Raw genomic sequence first — 24795 nt, 5'->3', positions numbered from 1 at the left:
TGGGCACTGCTGAGGAGGAAGAGGGGCAGAAATATCAATGCTAAAGTATTCTGAGACTGAACCCTAATTTAAGATAATTTTTTTTTCCCTGCAGCTTACAGTGTACCTGGGAAAACGAGATTTTGTGGATCACCTAGATCGCGTGGAACCAGTTGGTAAGTGCTCGATCTAATGCAGTTCAAAACATCGTGCTTTTTCTTGTAGTTATTAATTAAAGGATTATTTTACTTTCGTACAGTTATCTTGTAATTCTAGTCTTATACTCACCTGTCCACACGCCTGCCAGGTGCGTTCTATGGGTATCGTACATCCCAACCAGACAGCCTCTTCATAGGAATGAATGGAAATTTTCCAGCATGTAGGAAGAAATAGTTTGGGACTGGCAGGGTGGCAGCTGTGCGGCTGCCTGTGGCCATGTGGCCAAGCAAGTTCAAGACTTTGCTTTGGAGGGGAAGGTGATACTGTGGGGGAAACCTGTCTTTTTTCTTTTTGTTCTTTTTTTTTTTTCTTTTTTTACACATATTCATTAAAGGACCACGGCACCTTTTTGATCTAAAAATATATATTTTAATGAGCCTAGCAAATATAAATGGACAAAAATAAGCTATATATATATATATATATATATATTATATATATTTTTTTTTTCTTCACATAAACTGCCATGGGCTGCCCAACCTAATTCCGTTGAGACAAATAAAGCTCAAGTGTAGCTTTAAAAATGTAAAAAAACAAATCTGCGCAAAGGGCATTACCTTCAGTAGAACCCACAACTTCTAGTGTGATGGTTCAGCATACTGTGTCCTGGGCTCTGGCACAGTTTATTCAGACTTGGGGATGGTGTACATCTGCATGAGGTGGGTACAATCATGCTTGGGCATGGTATAGGGCTGCAACTAACGATTATTTTCATAATTTATTAGTTGGCCGATTTTATTGTTTCGATTAATCGGATAATAACCTTTAAAGTGTGGTGTATAATTTAGTTAATATGTAAAGTTTAAAATAAAAGGCAATTTATTCTTCAATATCCCTATGCAGTGGTAAATATAAATAATCAACTATCTGGTTAGGGAGCAAAATCTCTAAGCCACTCTGAGAATAACAGACAAGAGATATACTGTATATACCTGGGGTATTGAATTAAAATTCATGGAGGTCCGATTTAGTACAATTTTTCTTCCAACCGAGGTCCGAAATCAGTTTTGTGCAATGACTCAGATTCTTTACATCACAGCCAGGGGTGGACTGACAACTCATGGGGCCCCCGGGCAATAGGAGATTATGGGGCCCTCAGGCAATCAGAGATTATGGGGCCACACAGTATACACAAACACACATACACAGTATACAATCACACAGTATACACAGACATGTTTCTATTGGCTGAGAAGGTATTGGAGAGGTGGGGCAGCTATAATCTCTGGATTTTTTAGACCAAAAGGATGTCGGTAAGGGACATTTCAAAGACAGATGTAAAAAAAAAACACACATTTTTACATACTGTCCTTGATTTTACTGAGGCTGGCAACTCTTATGGGGCCCCCTAGTGACATGGGGCCCCCGGGCATTGCCTGAGTGGCCCAATGGTCAGTCCACCCCTGATCACAGCCCAGATGTGCAGGCATGACAGTCCATTCGTTTGAATGGGCTTCTGTGCCTGCCTTTTCTGCTGGGGGAAAAAGTCCTGGCACCTTTTTAAAAATGCAGCCACATGGAAACAGCATGGTGCCTTTGTACCATGCAATTTCCATGTGTAGGAAATTGCACCCTGTATTTCAGTGCATTCAAGAGTCCATGGTACCCCTACACGTTTTCTGTACAGCACCTCATTTTGTGTGCAGCTGCTTGTCCTCTTTACATCTTCACCCACCACAGCATTGCCCCCTTCACATATCCCTCCCCCCCACACGATATTGCCCCTTCGCATATCACCCCCACACAGTATTGCCCCCTTCGCATATCACTTCACATATTCCCCCCACATGGTGTTGTTTCTTCACATATCACCCCACACAGCATTGCCCCATTCAAATATTCCCCACACAGTATTGCTCACTTCACATATCCCCCCACATGGTATTGCTCCTTCACATATCACCCATACAGCATTGCCCCCTTCCCATATCACCCATACAGCATTGCCCCCCTTCCCATATCACCCATACAGCATTGCCCTCTTCACATATCACCCCACACAGCATCGCCCCATTCAAATATTCCCCACACAGTATTGCTCACTTCACATATCCCCCCACATAGTATTGCCCCTTCACATATCACCCATACAGCATTGCCCCTTCCCATATCACCAATACAGCATTGCCCCCTTCCCATATCACCCATACAGCATTGCCCGCTTCCCATATCACCCATACAGCATTGCCCCCTTCCCATATCACCCATACAGCATTGCCCCCTTCCCATATCACCCATACAGCATTGCCCCCTTCCCATATCACCCATACAGCATTGCCCCCTTCCCATATCACCCATACAGCATTGCCCCCTTCCCATATCACCCATACAGCATTGCCCCCTTCCCATATCACCCATACAGCATTGCCCCCTTCCCATATCACCCATACAGCATTGCCCCCTTCCCATATCACCCATACAGCATTGCCCCCTTCCCATATCACCCACACAGCATTGCCCCCTTCACATATCACCCATACAGCATTGCCCCCTTCCCATATCACCCACACAGCATTGCCCCCTTCACATATCACCCCACACAGCATTGCCCCCTTCACATATCACCACAACACAGTATTGCCCCTTTCCAAATACGCAACGGTTGAAAAAAGCATAGGTGTGGACATGTTCCATAGAAAATCATGTTAAATGAACTGTAGTACGCTGTGTGAACCTGGCCTAAGACCTAAGTAGCAGCATGCTTTTTTTTTTTTTTTTTTTTCAATCACCTGTCATAATGGGGTTGAAGCTAAAATTAGCCCTTTATGGTACAAAAAGAGGAGATAATCGTATAGTTTGAAAGTAATAATGTGTATATTTTGTGTGTGTGTGTGTGTGTGTGTGTGTGTGTATGTATGTGTTTATAATCTATCCAGAAGTAGGATATTTTGGACATTATAACTAGGGGTCAGACATAAAGCTATATGAAGCGGGAGGGAGATATACTATTTTCAATATAAAAGATTTATTAAAAGCTGAGAATTTTTTCATGGCTATAATCCTTTTAAAAATAACGCACAATACTGTACTGGCAAAAATTTATTTTAAATGTAATTGTAATGCCTTCTATTACCTCCAGTCTATCAGCCTCCACCTTCTCTGGGTTCAGATGTTGATCTTCCCTGCACACAGTCTTTAAAAATGATTTTTATATTTTTGTTTTTAAAACAACAAACATGTTATACTTACCTGCTCTGTGTAATGGTTTTGCACAGAGCAGCCCCAATCCTCCTCTTCTAGGGTCCCCCACCGACGTTTCTGGCTCCTCCTGCCTTCAGAGTGCCCCAATAGCAAGGTGCAAAGTATAGTATAGAGTGCAAGGTAAAAAAAAACTTCTGCCTTTTTTAGAAGCACTCACGTCCTGCCCAGGACTACATGTCCCATGAGGCATTGCTCCTCACACATTCACAAGTTCTCAGGCACTTAGTGACATGTATGGATGATGTACTGAGCCGTATGTGTGCTGCACTGTATTTCCTGATATGTAAGCAAATAATGCATTCTGTATGCAGGCCAACTAATTGATTGGCAGATTAATCGATCATGAAAATAGTTGACAACTATTTTCATAATTGATTAGTTGTTGATTATTCAATTTGTTGTTTCGGCCCTTGCATTGTGCAAAGTAATGGTGCCTAGTGTGAAAGCGCCTTAAGTGACTATCCAGGCTCCTGTAGAGGAAGAGTACACAAGAAGTACTCAATAGGTACTCAATAGTACTCAATAGGTCCAGCATTCAGTACACCTGAGAACAATCCACTCACAGGATGGGTGGAACAAACCGAGTGAAAGCCAGTTAAGCCGGCCATACACGGTGCAAATTTATTTCCTGAAACCACGGGTTGCAGGAAAGAAATTTGCATCATTCCCCCATCAACACAGACAGTACTGACAAGGGAATCGGCCACTGTCTTCTCCCGGTGGGGGGGTGGACGGGGGAAGCCGTCCCTTCTGGGAGAAGATGGTGATTATCGCTAGCAGCTATAGCGATAATCGGAAGGGAATCTGGCAGGCTGGTTGTACCCAAGTTGATCGATCAACTTGGTACATTCAGTTCACACATACATGGTTGGAATCTCAGCTGGTTCCTGCTGAACCGGCCGAGATTCGAACCCTATATGGCCGGCCTTAGTTAAAACTTGAATATTCGCAATATCTTGTCATGGTCTCCCACTGATTTCAGTCAAACTCCGATGAGGAGGAGGCAGAGGCATGGCTTACAATGGGTGTGTGTCTGTGGATGCACACAGCTTGGCCCGGGGGATGCGCATGCACAATTGCCTTTTTAGGACCCGGCTTGCTTGCTCCCGCCCCAAAGGGAGAGGAATGGATAAGCGCCGGTGAGGAACTGCCGAAAGAGCAGCTAAGGCTCTTTTCTGTGCAAAATCTTTGCAGAGAGCTTGTAAGCAATTTTTTTTTTTCTAACAAAATAAAAAAAAAGCTTTTAGTATCAGTTAAAGCGGAGGTCCACCCTAAAGTGGACCTTCCACTCATTGGAATCCTCCGGCGCCACAATTGGCACCTTTCAGGGGGGAGGGGGGTGCAGGTACCTGTACAGTACAGGTATCTGCACCCACTTCCGGGATAGCTCTCTGCGGAAAGGGGCGTAGATTACGCCCCTTTCCGAAAGTCCCCCGCTGCCTGCTGGGAAACACACAGATCCCAGAGGCAGCGGGACCATCCTTATTGCGCAGCGCGCCTCACGCATGCGCCGTAGGGAACCGGGAAATGAAGCCGAAAGGCTCCACTTCCTGATTCCCATACCCAAGATGGCGGCGGCAGCAGCACCCGAGAGACGATCGAGAGATCGGCTTCGGGTGCCGACATCGCGGGCGCGCTGGACAGGTAAGTGTCACTATTTTAAAAGTCAGCAGCTGCAGTATTTGTAGCTGCTGGCTTTAAAAAAAAAAAAAAAAAACGCGGACTCCCGCTTTAAGGTATTTTTATGTATTTATTTATTTTTTTCATGAATTTTTTTTTTTTTTTGCTTTCACATCTGATTGTTGCTGGATTAGGGGGCTGAACCTTCTGGGAAATCCTTTCTAAGCTATTGCCATAGTTGCAATGATGAGAAATGATTTGTATTTATACTGACCCACGTGATAGAACCCCCCCCAGTACAGTATCAGAAATGGTGACATTAGTCTCTGTCACTTTTTGTTAAGCAATATTTGATTTTTCAATAGACTCAGAACGTGTAAGGTCAATCTGATCTCCGATGCCTGGGAATATCGTCGCTTAGAGCATTTGTTATGGGGTGGATGCTGATTGGCTAGTTTAAAGCTCTTGAGGTCTCCAGTGGCTTGGTCTCCTGACATTTCTATGAAGAGTTATCAATGCCTGGAATTCAGCTTTAAGGGACTACAAAAGGGAATCTAAACAAAGCGGCTCCTGCAGGAAATGTCTGTGTGACGTTTACGATCACAGAGCTGGAAAGAGGGCAGTAAGAGAAGAGTGGACGTAATATTTATGATAGGATTGCAGAGAGTCGAGCGAAAGGAAGAGGCTCTACTGGACAGAATACAGGAGGTAAGTCTACTTGGCGTTGGAGCTCCTCTTTGAGTCTCTTATCCCTGAGGAGAGTTGGCATATGGGAGGAGGATTGCTAGCTTTGGGAATATACCTTGTGGCTGCTGCAGATGCTCATCTGTTATTGTGAGCAGCGGCTGAGCTCCGTGCCGCAGGCTTAAATCAACCCGTGAATGGCCGCTCCTGCATTCTGGATTTGTAGGTTCTGCTTTATCCTAAGCTTTTCAGGCAGACGACTCATTTTTAGTTACAAAAAAATAAAAAATAAATAGAGGCAAAAATTTGTAAGTTCTTTATTTTAACCAACAGTTGCATTATACAAGTCAAAGTGGATGTAAACCCGAAAAAAAAAAAAAAAATGATGTCATAATGTAAAGTATAAGATTTTCTATCAATTGAGCCCAGTCTTACCACGAGGAGTTAATCCAGCTCTGAGCAATCCTCTTTTATTGTTCAGTCAGATAAATCTTGACAAACAGAGAACAACTTTGTCAAATCCTCCCCCTTGCTGTGAGTGACGGGTGATTTACATATGTCGTGCACTAGCCTAAGAGACATGCATTATTTTTTAATTCCCTCCCACTCCTTTCTTCTGCTGCTCTGCAAGGATTGGCTGTTCCACACCTCAGCATGATTGGGCATGCTGAAGTCATGTGGAGACTTTTCTGGGTTTTGACTGGATGTTAGTGATCATAGGAGAAGTTCAGTGTAAGAAATACACAGGAGAAAATGCATGTTAAGGGGAGTGTAGAGGTGGGCGGGGAGTCTACTGACATCACAACTCCACCCACTGAGCCCTGGAAAACAGACCCACCCACAAAATCTGCAGTTTTTCGGGTCTCATAGCAGACAGAGAAAATGCCGCCGACACTCGCACCACCCTAGTGTGAAAGGGGCCTTAGATGGGGCGGAGAGCGGCCGAGAGTCACGTGACTGCTATGTTGACCTCTGGGCTCATCCTGGTGTAGCTCTTAGATGGGGGCGGAGAGTGGCCTGGAGTCATGTGACTTCTGTGCTGACCGCTGGGCTCCTCCCACTGTAGCTCTTAGATGGGGCAGCTGGGAGTCGCGTGACCACTCTGAACAGATCTGCAAAAATTTTATTTAGAAGCTTTGTTTTCCACATAAACATACATTGAGTGTTATACCCAGGTGCAAGAGAGGGGCTGGCAGTATGGTGTTTTTAATTTTTCTTTTTTTTTTTTATTGCCTACTTATAGCGGTAGGAGAGGGGAGGGGCAGCTCTCACACACATACAGAGCTGGCAGGAAGGAGAGAGAGAGAGAGAGAGAGAGAGAGAAGGCTGCAGATAACGGAGGCACGTAAACTGACCACGGGGTCGGGGCTCAGCAGCCATGCTACACCGTGGTCAGTTTTTAGGGGGGGGAGGCATGGCCAAGCAGGATCAGCCAGGTATTTCAGGTGTTATGGGGGGCCAAATTTACACAGCACAAGCACTGTGCTGTATAAAACACTTTAAAGCAACAGGATTAAATTTTTATTTTTAGATTAACAAAAGCTTTAAGTTATGGGTAAGGCTAGATACAATGACTGACATACGTATGCTGAAAACAAATAATAAATATCTGCATTAGCTTCAAAGTCAACTCAACAGATTCAAAGCATACACTATGTGGCAAGTTCCATGGCATGCTAAATATTCTTGACTAGGAGGGTGTAATAGTAATTACCCCCAACTTTCCAAGCCTGTGTAAAAAGCCCCAACGTAATAATGCAACCTTGTGGGATAAAGAATGAGAAATGCCGGGGTCAGGGGGAATATACCCCAGGGGCCAATATATAACTTGGTAATAAGACAGATTCTATCCTATATGGTCAGATACATATACACCGCAAGAAAACTACAAGGGAGCGGCTTCCGAGCTGAATGTGAACACACAGAAGGGGAGAGAGCAGCAGTAATGGTGAAAGGATGGGACAAATGATGAGAACACGTACAAGGAGAAAAAAAGGGGACAAAAGACGAGGACTTGGAGCCAAGAGAAACAGACTGATTCTCTCACCTAGACCCTAGCGACAGTCCTAGAGAAATCAGCCATGTTGCGAGACCTCCTGCAAAAAAAGTGTTGCCACGGTCTCCATGTGTCACGGAAGACCTCCTCCCGATTGTGGAAGGTAGTCGTAAAGGTCCTCCATGTCCCTAAGTTGATTGATTTTTAGAGCCCTCGCGGGCGAGTGCCCAGACCTCCAGCACAAGGGAATACACGCCTTGGCCTCATTTTAAGAGCTGGATGGTAAAAGAGGCCTTTTATTTATTTTTTTAATGGCCCGCTGCGTGAGGTGCAGCAAGCATGCCGCAGGATTGTCCGCTGGATCAACATTAGTCAGACGCTTGATAGTGCTAGCCATCTTTTGTGTAAATGATTTCATTTTCGGGCAGTCCCAGAAAATGGGCAACATGGTACCTTGCTGCGCCAACATGTATCAGGCAGTTGCGGGAAAATACGGTGTAATGTCGTGGCTACGCTATACCACCACATCAGAATCTTATAACTAGTTTCGACTCTTCTATTAAAATATCTATGCATCCTTCTTTTGTATATTGCTGTTGTAAATAGAAGGCAAACGAGGCCACCCACCATGTTCTGAACAATCTAATGCAGCTTTGATATTTTGTGGCCTACGTTTTCACACGCACTTGTATATTTATGTGCAGTGTAATGTTAATGATTAACTCTGGGACTGGGTGATAAAAATACCCTTGCCCCCCCCGCTCTGCAAGGGTTAACTGCTTGTTAAAGTGGTTCTTAAAGCCTTATGGTTTTTTACCCCTTAAAGTGATTTGTAAACCCTCACCTTGTAAAACAACCCATCCAGTTTAAAATAGAAATGAAAGGCAAAATATTTTTGCATAGCTATAACCGCCCCCCCCCCCCATTTATATTTTTATAAACCCTCCCCCCCCCCCCTTTTTTTTTTTTTTATAAATGATCACATTCCCTCTATTCTCAGCTGCATAAGAGCTGGGGGCGGAGAAGCAGCAGCACACTGAGCTTCCCAGTGAATGGTTGTGCAGCGGGGCATGTCAGGAAAAGCTAGAGAACTGATCGCAGCGTGCTTTCCTGCTTAGTGTGGCTTAGTGTGGTCAGTTTTTGATAGAGAAGCAGAGGGACTGACAGGAGCACCAGGGATTTCACACAAAGAAAGCAATACAAAGATAACAGGATACTTTCTCATACAAGCTCATGGTACAGCAGGCACATATCAGGAATATGAAGTGTTGGGGTAATAAGCGCTTTAATGCATTAAGGTAAAAACCTTCTGTACAGCAAGATCTCCCCCCCCCCCCCCCATACTTACCTGAGCCCGATCGGATCCAGCATTGGACGAGGGAAACGGCTCTCTACCTCCTCACATAGCACCTTGGTGGCAGTCAATCAAATCCTGTTACGAGGAGTGGGGGGGGGGGAGGAGAAGGAGTCCCGCTGTCTGGCTCGGGAGCCAGCTTGTACAAGTATCTCCCTAAAAAGCGGCTTTCTATGGCGGGCACTTGCCAAAGAACAGTGGCCAGGGGCACCTGCAGGGGACCCCAGAGGAAGAGGATTGCTGAGCAGATAAGTTTAACATGTTTATTATTTTAATTAAAAGAATTGAAGTGTAAGCCAAGCCGGCTCTGTGTCCGCAAGACACACAGAACGGGACTCGGCCCCATCCCCCTTCTCATTGTCACTGGCTGTGATTGACAGCCACTGTTGTCTGAGCCAATGAGGAGGCAGAGAGCCAGGACAGCAGCCACACTTGTGCACATCTCGGGATCGGGATCAGGCTCAGGTACATATTAGAGGGGGCTGAGGGGGTAACTCCATACTAAAAGCGTTTTACCTTTCTGCATATAATGCAGGAAGGTAAAACAACCTTCAGGCTTTACAACCACTTTAATCTATTCCTGCCCGCGCTATAGCTGAAAGGGGGCTACAGCACGGGTCTAAATTGCTGGGAGGGCATCCATGTAAGTCTTCCAGTTCATGAGCTGCCTGTGCGCCTGCGATTAAAATTAATCCTAAAAGGGATTAAAAGAACTAGAAGAGAGAAATCTCCAGGAAAAAACAAACACTTATAACAAAAATATCCATCATATAGTAAAGTGATATCTCAGTGAAGATGTCTTGAGTCCTGTAGATCATCACATAAAACACTCTTTCAATAAAAAGGTGTGGTCAATCTACGCTTACCGGAACAGGTGGACCCTCCATCGTATGACAGAGGGTCAATCAGGCATGGAAGGCTCAAGACGACCAATGAGCCAAACTACCACCAGGATCCTGGAAGTAGGTGGATGTCTAAAGGCAAAATGGCTGAATCGCAAATCACCAAGGGGATATCCAGTCCCATGAATGGAACAGGAACCCGAAAAGTCCACACGAGATCCAATGGAGATGGCCGCTACCAATAAAATGTCACCCCGGCAGATGAAGCACAGAGCAGGAGAAAAAGTCCAAAAAGATCTTTCAAACCATGAATCATGGAAGAAAAAAGAAAAAGAGCTCCGATTGGTGCAGGTCAAAATGGGTGAGTTTTATTAAAAACCAACATAACAAAAAATACATATAATGTGATCACAATATTAAAAAAGCAGTATGGGGAATAGTGTACCTCGCCCGACTAGTTTCGTCTGAAAAAGACTTCTACTGGGGCATTGGTCGTTGGAGTGGCTTGGTGTTGTGTCAAGGCCACTCTTTTCTACAGTATGTCTGTTTTATAAAATTTAATAAAGAATAAAAAAATAAAAAGTTGACACCCTGAAATCGGTTCAAAAAACAGTGCAATTTGCATAATGAAATGGCATTCGTGTGAAAACGCCATGTTATCCGATTCTAGTGCGACAAAAAAGGGTCCTGTTTGATTTTGGTGTAGATGCGGTACGATTTTGAGTGTTACAGGATTTATATGGTGGCAACAGTTTGCGTCGATTTACAATGTTAGGGCAGACAATACAGTTACAGTAAAACCTTCGATTGAGAGCATAATTAGTTCCAGAAACATGCTTGTAATCCAAAGCACTTGTATATCAAAGCAAATTTCCCCATAAGAAATAATGGAAACTCAGATGATTCCTTCCACAACCATTTATTCATAGGTCCTTCAGTCCATATAAAAACATTATAGCAATGTGATAGGTTGTGTAACCATAAAATATCCATCCACATATGGAAGCCTCCACAAGGGGATTAGAAGCAAAATCCAGCAGGCGCTACAGGGTATAAAAGAGAAGAGACGTCTCTAAGTGTAGCAATATGTTGCTAAATGTTGTACCTTCATTAAATTTAACCATATTGCTACACTTGGAGGCGCCTCTCTTCTCTTTTATACCCTGTTGTGACATAACACTACTTGTGTATCAAGTCAATTTTTGATAAAAAATTTTGCTTGTCTTGCAAAACGCTCTCAAACCAAGGTTTTACCGTACAATGCGATTCAATTCAGGAGGAATTAGAGGGTCCTGCTCGTTTAGAGCTTACAATCTAGGAGGAAGGGTCAGTGTACAAAAGGTAATAACTATGGGGGATGATCTGATGGAGAAAATAAATGTACAGTTGTTAGGTGGGGGCAGAATGGGCTTCTCTGAAGAGGGTTTTCAGGGTTCATCTAAAACCAAGCAGGATAGGAGATAATTGGACAGATTGGGGTAGGGAGTTCCTTAGGATGGGAGAGGCTCGGGAAAAGTCCTGGAGGCGAGTGGGAGGAGGTGACAAGGGAACTTGGAGAGCAGGAGGTCTTGGGAGGAACGAAGGGAACGAGTAGGTTGGTATTTTGAGACTAAGCTAATAATGTAGATGTGGGGCGAGTTGTGGATGGCTTTGTAAGTAGTTGTTAGAATTATGAATTTTAATTACTGTATTTATTGGCATATAACACGCACTATTTCACCATGAAAATCGGGTACAAATAGTGTGTGCGTGTTATACACCAATACTTCAATTTTAGCTGCCTCGGAGGGGACAGGGAGGGGGAGGGGCGAGCGCCGTCACACTACATACAGTGAGAATCTTCTGTTTACTTGGCGGCCCCTTTAATAGGAAGTCCCGTCTCCTGGGCCACCATTGGACCACTGTTCTGTCTATCATAGTAGATTCTCACTGTATGTAATCTGTCGGCACTCGTCCCTCCCCCCTCCCTGTCCCCTCTAGGCTGCAGATGGGCATCAATCAGGCTGTATTGAATGCAATGGTGAGGCTGCTGCACTGAAGAAACAAGTGTGGCGTGCATTTGTATTCAGCCCCCTTTACCCTGATACCCCTAACTAAAATCTAGTGGAACCAATTGCCTTCAGAAGTCACCTAATTAGTAAATCCACCTGTGTGTAATTTAATCTCGGTATAAATACAGCTGTTTTGTGAAGTCCTCCAGAGGTTTGTTAGAGAACCTTAGGCTCGGTTCACACAGGGGCGACTTGTCCAGGCGACTTCGCCGCCTGACAAGTCGCGCTCCGTTCTGTACTACGGAACCATTCTAATAGGAGCGACTCAAGTCGCTCCAACTTAGAAAAAAGCTTCCTGTACTACTTTTGCAGCGACTTCGGGCGACTTGCATTGACTTCTATACAGAAGTCGTTTTGCAAGTCGCCGCTGATCGTGTGCAGGTCGCGGCGCTGCAAGTCGTGCCGCCCGCTGTGTGAACCGAGCCTTAGTGAACAAGCGGCATAATGATGGCCAAGGAACACACCAGACAGGTCAGGGATAAAGTTGTGGAGAAGATTTAAAGCAGGGTTAGATTATAAAAAAAAAAAAATAAAAAAAAAAATTCCCCCCAAAAATATATATACAGAGCACTGTTCTGCAGGTTATAAACAGCAATGTCCCTGCTTGGCGGTAACGTGTGACATCATCGGGGTTGTGAGTCACAACTGGCTATACAGAAATGTAAATGTTAGGACAGGTAAACCGTTGGCGTGTTTGTTTTGTGTGTGTGTTTAGCTAATTGGCTTCCATTGTGTCTTTTTATATGTGAAATTATTAGGGAGATTTGTTGCTGGAGTGGTTTATAACCGAGTTGGTGAAGACTGCGATTGGCTTACTACACATCACTGCTAGTTTCTCCCCAAATTGTACACCCTCTTTTATTGTTTCATTGGCAAAATGTTGCCGCCACGCTTATTGTTAATTGCGTTTTCAAAAAAAAAACCTCCAACTCAACTTCCGTCTACAGGAAGGATCCTGGCACAGACACTTTGCATGTTCTTACCCACTTTTGTTCAGGGGATATTCAGAGAGTTCATACCAGTACATGTCCTCAAAGCTGGGGGCTATGTGGGGAGGGTCTGCCTAATATACTGTATTTATTGGCGCATAACACTCACCCTTTCACCCTGAAAATTGGGTGCAAATAGCGTGTGCGTGTTATACGCCAATACTTCAATTTTAGCTGCCTCGGAGGGGGGGGGGGGGGGGGGGGGTGGGACGAGCACCTTAACCCTTTAAAGTCTCCATTTTTTTTTTTTCGATGAGTTAGCGTGACTCAAAATATAATATTAAGATCACGTACAGTGAAAATCTCCTGTTTGTTGGCCTCTGTAATAGGAAGTCCCATCTCTTGGGTTGCCATTGGACCACTGTTCTGTCTATCATAGGAGATTTTCACTGTATGTAATCTGTTGGCGCTTGTCCCACCCCCTCCCTGTCCCCTCTAGGCTGCAGTTGGGCATTGATCAGGCTGCACTGATGGCTGCTGCATTGATGGCACTGGTGAGGCTGCTGCATTGATGGCACTGGTGAGGCTGCTGCATTGATGGCACTGGTGAGGCTGCTGCATGGATGGCACTGGTGAGGCTGCTGCATGGATGGCACTGGTGAGGCTGCTGCATGGATGGCACTGGTGAGGCTGCTGCATGGATGGCACTGGTGAGGCTGCTGCATGGATGGCACTGGTGAGGCTGCTGCATGGATGGCACTGGTGAGGCTGCTGCATGGATGGCACTGGTGAGGCTGCTGCATGGATGGCACTGGTGAGGCTGCTGCATTGAAGGCACTGGTGAGGCTGCTGCATTGAAGGCACTGGTGAGGCTGCTGCATTGATGGCACTGGTGAGGCTGCTGCATGGATGGCACTGGTGAGGCTGCTGCATGGATGGCACTGGTGAGGCTGCTGCATGGATGGCACTGGTGAGGCTGCTGCATTGATGGCACTGGTGAGGCTGCTGCATGGATGGCACTGGTGAGGCTGCTGCATGGATGGCACTGGTGAGGCTGCTGCATTGAAGGCACTGGTGAGGCTGCTGCATTGATGGCACTGGTGAGGCTGCTGCATTGATGGCACTGGTGAGGCTGCTGCATTGATGGCACTGGTGAGGCTGCTGCATTGATGGCACTGGTGAGGCTGCTGCATTGATGGCACCGGTGAGGCTGCTGCATTGATGGCACCGGTGAGGCTGCTGCATTGATGGCACCGGTGAGGCTGCTGCATTGATGGCACCGGTGAGGCTGCTGCATTGATGGCACTGGTGAGGCTGCTGCATTGATGTGGACTGATCAGACTGCATTGATGGCACTTATGAGGCTGCAGATGGGCACTGACCCTTAATTTTCTTCAAATTTCCTTATGTAAAATTTTAGTTTTTTTTTCCTGAAACTTCCCTCTTAAAATGAATGTGCGTGTTTATACGCCGATAAATTCAGTCTCATGTTGGCTATAAGCCGCCATGCACCTATAGCAGTGATGGCGAACCTTGGCACCCCAGATGTTTTGGAACTACATTTCCCATGATGCTCATGCACTCTGCAGCATAGTTGAGCATTATGGGAATTGTAGTTCCATAACATCTGGGGTGCCAAGGTTCACCATCACTGACCTATAGCATACCTGGGCACATGCACGTAATCTTGCAATACCAGATGACCTGTGCAAATGTCATCCAAGTTTCTTACCAAACATGGCGGACGTAAACCTGGAGATGCTTCTACTTTGCTTTAAATCTCTGTGCTGACCTCCAATGTTTGCATCAGAAGGTGGGTGAGAATCTTAAAAAAAAAAAAAAAAAAAGAAAAAAAAAAGGGAGGTGGACAAAGGCGCCAGAAGCCCAAATAGTAAAGTATGTCAATTTAATGTGAATAAGGTGTGTGTACTTTATATTAGTTACTGGCTACAGATTTGATATAGGAAAGGTAACGTTGAATAACATTATAATTTATAGAACACCAATTAACTGTAGTTATTGTATCTTCTTTAAAGTCACAATAAACAAACCCAGGTAAAGCCATTAGATATGGATTTGCCAAAAATGGCAATCCATCATTCTGGCTTCATTCTGCTCCTTGCAAATCCTGTTGTGCCCTTTTTGGCCTCCTTAGTTCTAGATTGGCTCATGTGCCCATTGTAAGGCGCTTTTAGCAGTGGACACGGGTCAGCATGGGCACCCTGACCGATCTACGGCTACACTGCCCTATACAGAGCAAACTGCAATTTCCATTGTTTCTGCTTTCAACACATCAACTTCAGGGACAACATGTTCACATGCGGTCTAATATATCCCACCTATTTTCAGATCCCATTGTAACGGTATAATCTGTTCACTTTGCCTGTCAGAGGTCATAAAGTTGTGGCTGATCTGTGTTTATTGAGGAGCAAGAGGGGCAGAAGCTTCTCGCTATATCCAAAAAATACAGAAAAATGTTTTATGGCAAACACAACTTGCCAAGTTCTCTTCTCTTGTTGCTTGAACCTCTATTCTTCCTGATTATTTATATATATATATATATATATATATATATATATATATATATATATATATAATATATTTTTTTATTAATAATTATTTATTATTTTTTTTTTTTATATCACAGCACTGACCCCAGCAGTCTGAGTACATTTCGGTTGTTTTATTGATTTTGTGTGCCTGACTGTATTCCTTGACTCGTCCATCTTGTCTTGTTTTGTAGATGGTGTAGTTCTAGTGGATACGGATTATCTGAAGGATCGTAAAGGTAATTTTGTTGTTATGAAATGTTTTTCTGCTGAATGTTTTCCTCTGTCATTTCCTCATCCATTCTATTTTATCCGCTCCGCTTCCTGTTCCATGACCGTGTTTTCCTACATGTCATTGGTCCCCAGCAAAGGCTGTATGAAGAGCACCTGCTGGGAAGATTCTGAAGGAGGTACCATGGCATCACCTAGGAGGTTGGGTTGTAGGAGGGTTATGGTTGATTCATTCATCTTTATAAGTAAGTTTTAATAAAAAGGTTTGGTTTTGCTCCTCCATGTGGGGGGGGGGGTCTGGGCCTACACTGTGTGTGAGCTGATTGGAGGAAAGGCACAGCCAGCCCCCCCCCCCCCCCCCCAAGAGAAGCAAAGCAACATGCAGAGCTGTACTGTGATTAGACAAGCTCTCTGCTTATTGGTCTCTAAGTTCCCTCCCTGACACAGATTTCCAGCTGCTTTTATCTTCCTGTGTCAGAGAACTTGTCAGAAGTTATCATGCTGATAACAGAGGAACGGAGCAGCAGAAAGACACGGCACTCAGGGCTTTGGAGAGAGATAAGTAAACACTACAGATATATGTGCCTAGGTCAGATTTCATGAATGGGGGTTTACATCCACCTGAATTCATTAAGGTACCCAAAAAGAAGAGGGTCAGGGCTGCTTTATGCATTGGACAGAGCAGGTTGGTATAGCTGGTTTGGTTTTTTTTTTTTTTTTTTTTTGGTTTGTGTGTGTGTGTGTGTATATATGTATGTATGTGTATGTATATGTGTGTGTGTGTATATATATATATATATATATATGTATATATGTATATATATATATATATATATATATATATATATATATATATATATATATATAATATATATATATTATTATATAATGTGTGTGTGTGTATGTATATATATATATATATATATATATATATATATATATACACACACACACTTTTTCTTATTTTTTAATATCTTGTCCTTTGTTACGGTTACAATTTATTATTATAATTTTTTTTTTCTGGTCAAATGAAAAAAAAAAAATTTTTTTTTACATATGCGTGTGTGTGTATACATACATACACTGCTCAAAAAAATTCAAGGAAAACTACGACCCGTTTTTCAGGCGTTTTAGCGCTAAAAATAGCGCATGAAAAGCGCATGAAAAGGGCTTTCACACTGGGGCGGTGCGCTTGCAGAACGGGAAAAATAGTCCTGCTAGCAGCATCTTTGGGGTGGCTGCTCACAAAATGCCCTGCCATTTGAAATCAATGGGCAGAGCTGCCGTAGCACCAAAACATGGGCGCTTTTAACCCTTTCTTTGGCTGTTAGCCGATAAAAAGCACCCTACTAGCGGCCATAAATCGCAGCCAGAACTACAGTAAAGTGCCGCTTTACCGTTAACGCACCCATGCCCCAGTTTGGGAAGTACCCTTTGAAAACGCATCAGATCTCAGTGGGGAAAAATCTCATGCTGGATATCTATACTGATATGGACTGGGTAATGTGTTAGGAATGAAGGAAAGCAGAGGCACCGGCCGGAACACCAGGGATTTCACACAACGAGAACAATAGAAAGGGAACAGGATACTTTCTCATATATCAGACTGATGTGGCGTGCCTTGATTGTACCAGGGGAGCAGCGCAGTGTACCTGCAGGTTTGGTGCAGATTAGAGTTCTGTTGGGTCCTGCGGTTCCGGTGCACTTTCTGAAAGCACACCAAAGATGCAGGAGGTTTGGTGCACTTTCAGAAACAACACCAAAATCACAGGACCTAATAGAACTCTATGGGAAAGTGCAGCTAATCCGCATCAAACCCTGTAGTACACTGCCCTGCTCCTGCAGTGTCGTCAAACTGTCAACATCAGTCTTAAAGCAGAGCTGTACTCTCTTATACTCCAGCGCATCAATCTCCAGGAGCCCGGTGGCTTCTGAGTATGGCTGTTTAAATTGGCTGGGGCCGAGATGATGTCACTCCTCTGTATGCTCAGGTATGCAGTCAGCTTGGCATTGCCAAAATACTACACTGAGCTGTGCATGCGCAGCTCAGTATAGGACAGGCAAGTAAGCAACTTTAATGCAGAAGAATCATGGTATGCCTCTTCTGCATTAAAAATCCTGTCTGTTTGTTTGATTTTTTTTATTTTGGATTTGTTTTGTCATTTAATGGGCACTTTTACACATCCAGCACAATTAAAATTGAACGTTCCCAAATAAACTATTTGATAAAAGTTCTTATCCCAGCACTTGCAGTTTACAACTTTCAATTCTGCTGGCTCCTGCTCTCTTGGCATTGTTTCTCTGAACTTCTGGTCTTCACAGGAAAGCGTTACAAGCGGGTAGTGCAGTCTCCAGCCAGTCTGTTAGCTTGGTGAAGGGTAGAGGGAAGAGGAGGAGGTAAGTGCCTTACCATCCTAGGCTACAGGGCTGTGTGTTTCTGTTGGTGTATACAGTGTAGGGAAACACAACTCTGATGCCCTTTATACCCTTGTGTGCTGGGACTCAAGTTGGACCAAGGGCACGACTTTGATGCGACTTGAGGTCCATAGACCTCAAGATTACAGACTTTGCTTCAAGTCGTAAAAGTGTGAAAGGGGTCTAAATCAGCTGCTAAATGAGTTTGAAAAAAATTGAAGGTTTATTATCACTCAAAGCCTTATCTGAGTGAATCTAAACCCAAGAAGAAAATTAAATGTGTTACTTGAATCTTAGAACACCGATTGTCGCTGTACGGCTTTGTGCACTTGATGCCACGATCCTTGGGTCACCTCTAGCAGCTAAGCAAAGCCTTCCCTGTGCTTTTGCATGCAGAATTCAGACTTGAGGCTGCATGTCCAATTGTTTCCATATCAGGAACATTATCATAACAGCTTTTGGTAGACTGTTGACAGCCTAACCTTCCTATAGCGGCCATGGTAGCTTAAACGGAGTTGGCCCAATTGTATGGGTGGTGGAACATCTAGATCAGGGGTCTCCAAACCTTTAAAACAAAGGGCCAGTTTACTGTCCTTTGGGCTTCAGGGGGGCTGGACTTTGACCAGTGTGAGTAGAAATAATCTTGGCATCAGTGGGAGTAAAAACTGTTCCGTTATTGGTTTTAACAGGAGGAATAGTGGAACATCGATGGTTTCAGTGGGAGGAATGATGCCCCAATATTGGTCTTAGGGCACTGTTTCTCCTATCAATGATGTCAATGGGAGGAATGATGCCCCAATATTGGTCATAGTAGGAGGAACAGTGCCCCATAGATGGTGTCAGTGAGAGGAATAGTGCTCCAACATTGGTCTTAGTAGGAGGAATTGTGCCCCATCAATAGTGTCAGTGGGAGGTATTGGTGCACCATCATTGGTCTTCGTAGGAGGAATAGTGCCCCATTGATGGTGTTTGTGGGAGGAATGGTGCCTCATCATTATGTCAGTTGGAAGAATGGTGTCCTGAGGGCTGGAGAGAAGCAAGCAAAGGGCCACATCTGGCCCCCAGGCTGCAGTTTGGAGACCACTGATCTAGATGCTGAGTTTATTTGAGATGGGAGGCAGTGATTTTCTTTTAAAATTTACTTTATCATCATCCTCTTCTCTACCTGCCTTCTTTTGGATATTGTTTGCTTCAGAACCACAGGTGCACATTAAAGAACACTGTTCTCAACTGACCATGCCTAGTTGATCTCTCCCCTCCACCAATCCTGAGCTCTACCCGTCTCACTCGTTCTCTCCCCCCCTCAGTCTTCGTCACCTTGACCTGTGCTTTCCGTTATGGCCGTGAGGACCTCGACGTCTTGGGCCTGTCGTTCCGGAAGGACCTCTTCATCTCGACTTTTCAGGCATTTCCCCCGCTCCCAGAGGAGAAGAAGCCTCTCACCCGACTGCAGGAGCGCCTAGTCAAGAAACTAGGGGAGCAAGCACATCCCTTCTATTTCAACGTTAGTTTTTAAACCTTTTCTATACAACTGCCACTTCCTGTAGTCACCTCTGTGTGCTTTTTCTTAAAATCCAACTTATCCAAACCCACCCCCCCCTCATTATCCAGCTCACATCTTCCACTACCTTCATATCCAGCTCACATCTATTTATCCCCTTCTTTCCCAATTTTTTTATTTGTTTTTTATTCACATATAAACTGCCTGTTTGTTCTTCCTTCGCTTAGATTCCACAGAATTTGCCATGTTCGGTGACGCTGCAGCCAGGACCCGAGGACACTGGGAAGGTGAGTGATACCTGTGCTGAGGTCCCGGTGTTTGGGCTTGCTGGAACTCCAGCCAAAAGGTGTAAATGAATCTACTGAATCTTTCTCTACGGGGGCACAACCTTCCCTGTGTCCGGCTCTTTTGATTTATGTTCCTGTTGTGGAGATTTCCCCTCACTTCCTTCCTGGTAAAAGGGGTCACAGCTGTTAATTTGGTTAGAGAAATGAAGTGAAGCGAGTCTCGAAATTTTGGTTTTTCCCACTGGTTTTTCCTTTTCTGAATGAAGCCTGTTCTCTGCACCATCTTTAAAACCTATTTTCAAGAGCTGCTTATAACAGAACTTGGGCTTGAAACCCAAATCCAAGTAATGTGAAAATTCTTCTTGTTGAGCCCTCACTGCAAGGGTTAAAGCATAAGTCCTGAGTTTAAATGTTCAGGCACAAGGGGTGCATGCCAGCAACAGTAGCTAGTTGAAATGAAATAACAGTACTTGGATGCCAGCAACAGGGCCAGTTTAGAAGAAAATATTATAATGATATTATAGTGCTTGGGGTTGGGTAGTCTGTGGGGTGCGTGGGAAGCAGTTCAGGCTGCTGTCCTCAGAGTATATAGCCAGCTCTGTTGAGTACAAAAAGGGAAGCGCCACTAAGGGAGAATTTAATGTAAAGATAAAAACTTACCGGATTAAAATTATCGCCTTCCACATGAAATGTAGATATTGGCCTTGGATCCTCTGTCCTGTGGATACCGCCGGGATCTGGTCCATGATGAGTAGGTGTTATGGGGATGGACCCTACGATGCAAGTCCAACTCAGTGGTTGACGTTGGAGGGGGGAGTTTTTGTCCCAATCGGTCATTCGGTATAGGGCAGTGATGGCGAACCTTGGCACTCCTGATGTTTTGAAACTACATTTCCCATGATGCTCCACTACACTGCAGAGTGCATGAGCATCATGGGAAATGTAGTTCCAAAACATCTGGGGTGCCAAGGTTCGCCATCACTGGTATAGGGCCATTCGCGGGGAGAGGTTTCATCCAGTTGCAGGCTTCATAGGCGTCCTGTGGCCACCAGGAAATGAAACCAGCGTGGAACGCGGGTGGAAATGTCACTAGATGGACAGCAACATGCAGGAACAGATTGAGAAACAATAGAGGCAAGACAAGAACTCTCCCCTACTACTTCAACCACTGAGTTTGCTATTGACTTGCATTGTAGGGTCCATCCCCATAACATCTACTCACTACATTTCATGCGGAAGGCGATAATTCATTTTAATCCTGTAATGCCGTGTACACACGGCTGGACTTTCTGGCAGACTAGGCCCAATTTGTCTGTGTGCTGGTCCAATGGACCAAATACGACACAAGGGAAGCTATTGGCTACTCGCTATTGAACTTCTTTGTTTACTCCCGTCTTATGTCATCACATTCAAAACGAACGGACTTTCGACCAGACTTAGTCCATTCGTGTGTGGCCAAGTTCGTTTGGAAAATCCGTCGGAACTCCGCCAAAAGTCCGTCGGGAAGACCGTCGGACCTAGTCTGCCGGAAAGTCCGGTTTTGTGTACGCGGCATAAGTGTTTTCATCTTTACATTAAATTCCCCCCTGTGATACTGCACTTAATGGCGCTTACCTTTCCTCTTCATTCTAAACCATAAGTTACAACCTTTTGTAACACCTACCCTATTAGATTGTAAGCTCTTCTGAGCAGGACCCTCTTAAGCATCTTGTATTTTATTGTATTATAACTGTATTGTCTCCTTTTTATATTGTTAAGTGCTGCGTAAACTGTTGGCGCTATATAAATCCTGTATAACAGTGATCTCCAATCTGCGGCCCCGGGGCCGGATGTTGCCCTTTTCTTTGCATTTAGCCGGCCCCTGAGACATTATTCCTCTGCTTCTGACACCAACATTGGAACACTATTCCTTCTACTGACACTAACGATAGGGCATAATGCCTCCCACTGACAACAAAAATGAACACTAATACTCCCATTGACACCAACTAATTCTCCACTTAATAACAAAGATCGGGCATTATTTACTCTCACTGGGCACAGTCTGGCCCCCCTAAAGTATAAAGGACAGTAAAACTGGCCCTTTCCTTAAAAAGTTTGGAGACCCCTGCTGTATAATAATAAGTAGTTCACCTTTGAAAAAAATAAATAAAAATTCACATCATTTTGCAGGTGGGAAAAAAGTGCATTTATTATTTTGTTTTACTAGGAGCCTGCAAAGCATTGCGCCTGCAATCAGCAGGTTGTGGGTGCAATGCAGGGCTCTTGCATACTGTCTGTGCAAGCTGTCTGCTCTTACCTCTTATGGACAGGCAGTTACACACTGACAGGAATACTCCATCAACTACCTAGAGCGCTCAACAGCACCATGGTAGTTCGTGAAGAACTACAAGCCAACAGCCGCAAAGGCTGTCGGTACTTCTAGTTTTCACATTCACAGAACTCTGTGAATAACTGACACGGCTGAGCGGGCAGAGCCCCACACAGCCATGTTAAAAAAATAAAAATAAAAAAATTGTGACCATGAGCAGGGGGAGAAGATCACCCGCTTGCTGTCGAAACAGACGCTAGCTGCGTCTGTAACGTGTTAAACCTTGAATAGGGGCGTAATGTTACGAAAGATGAACTTCTCCTTTTAACTACTTGAAGACCAGGCCTATTTCTGACATTTGTTGCTTACAAGTTAAAATCTGTATTTATTGCTAGAAAATGACTTGGAACCCCAAACATTATTTTTATATATATATATATATATATATATATATATATATAATATTACATTATTAGACACACACACAATTTTATATTTTAGCAGAGACCCTAGAGAATAAAATGTAAAAATAGTAAAATGAATCTGTGGCAAGACTTAAATTGCTGTTCACAGAAGCTCTCTATCCAATCTGACAGAGCTTGAGCAATTTTGCAAAGAAAAATGGGCAAAAATATCACTCTCTAGATGTGCAAAGCTGGTAGAGACATCCCCAAAAAGACTTGCTGCTGTAATTGCGGCGAAAGGCAGTTCTACAAAGTATTGACTCCAGGGGGGCTGAATGCAAATGTACCCCACACTTTTCACATATTTATTTGTAAAAAAAATAAAATTTTATAATTTTCCTTCCACTTCACAATTACTGTATTTATGGGCGTATAACACGCGCTTCCCCCCCCCCTAAAATCTGGTTATCGTGTTATACGCCGATCCCCCGCTCTTTGTAACCCTTTCTGCCGCTCTCTGCAGCTTCCGGGTATTTTCGGCCGCACTCGGCCATTTTCGCCTATCTTCGGTCGTTCTTGGCTAGTTTCGGTCGTTCTCGGCGGCTTTCGGAAAGCCGCCAAGAACGGCCGAGTGCGGCTGAAAATACCCGAAAGCCGAAGAGAGCGGCCGAGAATTACCGAGCGCTGCCGAGATACACAGGACATCCGCTCTGTATCTCGGCGGTGCCGTTTTTAAATGGCAAAGCCACAGACAAGGCTGTTAAATGTAAGTTTTTTTTTTTTTTTTGTTTTTTTTTTTTCCCCTTAAAGTGGTTGTATACCCACATTTTTTACTTTTACCTACAGGAAAGCCTATAATAAGGCTTACCTGTAGGTAAAAAAAATATCTCCTAAACCTGTACGGTTTAGGAGGTATTCCCCTCGGTATGCGCCGCTGACTGCAGCGGCGCATGTGCACAAGGGGGTTCTCTCCGTGAAAATCCGGCAGCGCTCGTCCGGCCGGACTGCAATCTCCCGCGCGCATGCGGGCCAGATGTCAGGGCCTCGTTCTAAGGTAAGTATTTCATAATGAGCTAGTATGCGGTGCATACTAGCTCATTATGCCTTTTGCTTTGCAGGTTTAAAAAAAAAAAAAAAAAAAATGCGGGTTTACTACCGCTTTAAACTTCCCTCCTAAATTTTTTTTTTTTTCTTTTAAATTCTCTCCTAAACTTGGGGCGCGTGTTATACGCTGATAAATACGGTGTCACTTTGTGTTGGTCTATCACATAAAATCCCAATAAATGACATTTACGTTTTTGGTTGTAACATGACAGAATGTGGAAAATGTGAAATGTTCAAAACATTGTCTGTGGGCAGGCGTTGTGCTGGAGGAAGAGAAAGTCCTGACGTGGTGCGTTTATAGAATAGGTGTTGGTTGTTCCACTAACGTTCTCCCACAGGCTAATCTTCTAGTGCTGCAATTAAGATTTCTAAACTTGTTTTTATTTGAGTGTGGTCACGTAACTGGTTCGCTTTCTCTTCTCTTTTCAAATGGAATTGATTTCCCAGACTAGTATTTTTTTCTTTAGGAATGCTGTAGGTTCTCCTTTCACTGTGTGACCTTTTACCAGATTTTGCTGGCTTTGGTTATGGGTGCTATTTCAGTTCAACATTCCTGCTATAGGAAATGCCACGGGCGTTTAAAAATAGATCCAACCCTCATTCACCTTTCAGGAAGTTCTTGTTTCAGTATGAACTGCACAGAATTACAGAAGACAGGTGTCAGATGTTTACCTTTCTTTGGCATTTCTACTCTGGCACTGGCCCCCGACAAGGGGCAGACTGACAACTCATGGGGCCCCCGGGCAATAGGAGATTATGGGGCCCCCGGGCAATAGGAGATTATGGGGCCCCCGGGCAATAGGAGATTATGGGGCCCCCGGGCAATAGGAGATTATGGGGCCCCCGGGCAATAGGAGATTATGGGGCCCCCGGGCAATAGGAGATTATGGGGCCCCCGGGCAATAGGAGATTATGGGGCCCCCGGGCAATAGGAGATTATGGGGCCCCCGGGCAATCGGAGATTATGGAGACACACACACAATCACACACACACACACACAATCACACACACACAATCACACACACACACACACAATCACACACACACAATCACACACACACACACACAATCACACACACACAATCACACACTATACAATCACACAGTATTCTGTTAC

General features: G+C 44.4%; 1 protein-coding gene across 2 annotated transcripts in view; it reads left to right on the top strand.

The window, feature by feature from the left end:
• The window catches only part of ARRB2 (arrestin beta 2), a 113140-nt gene that overhangs the window by 46898 nt on the left and 41447 nt on the right, over positions 1 to 24795 (top strand). For both annotated transcript variants that reach the window (XM_077470494.1, XM_077470493.1), the window contains 4 exons: positions 95 to 155; positions 15619 to 15663; positions 19378 to 19574; positions 19799 to 19858. In XM_077470494.1, the coding sequence (XP_077326620.1) occupies positions 95 to 155; positions 15619 to 15663; positions 19378 to 19574; positions 19799 to 19858 (363 nt within the window). The remainder of the gene's footprint in view (positions 1 to 94; positions 156 to 15618; positions 15664 to 19377; positions 19575 to 19798; positions 19859 to 24795) is intronic.

Source organism: Lithobates pipiens, unplaced genomic scaffold (assembly GCF_037356315.1).
Source record: "Lithobates pipiens isolate NorthernLeopardFrog02 unplaced genomic scaffold, aLitPip1_a1.2 Scaffold_8, whole genome shotgun sequence".
NCBI lineage: Eukaryota > Metazoa > Chordata > Amphibia > Anura > Ranidae > Lithobates > Lithobates pipiens.
The sequence above is the reverse complement of the archived record's forward strand: the minus strand, read 5'-3'. Positions and strand labels throughout refer to the sequence as shown.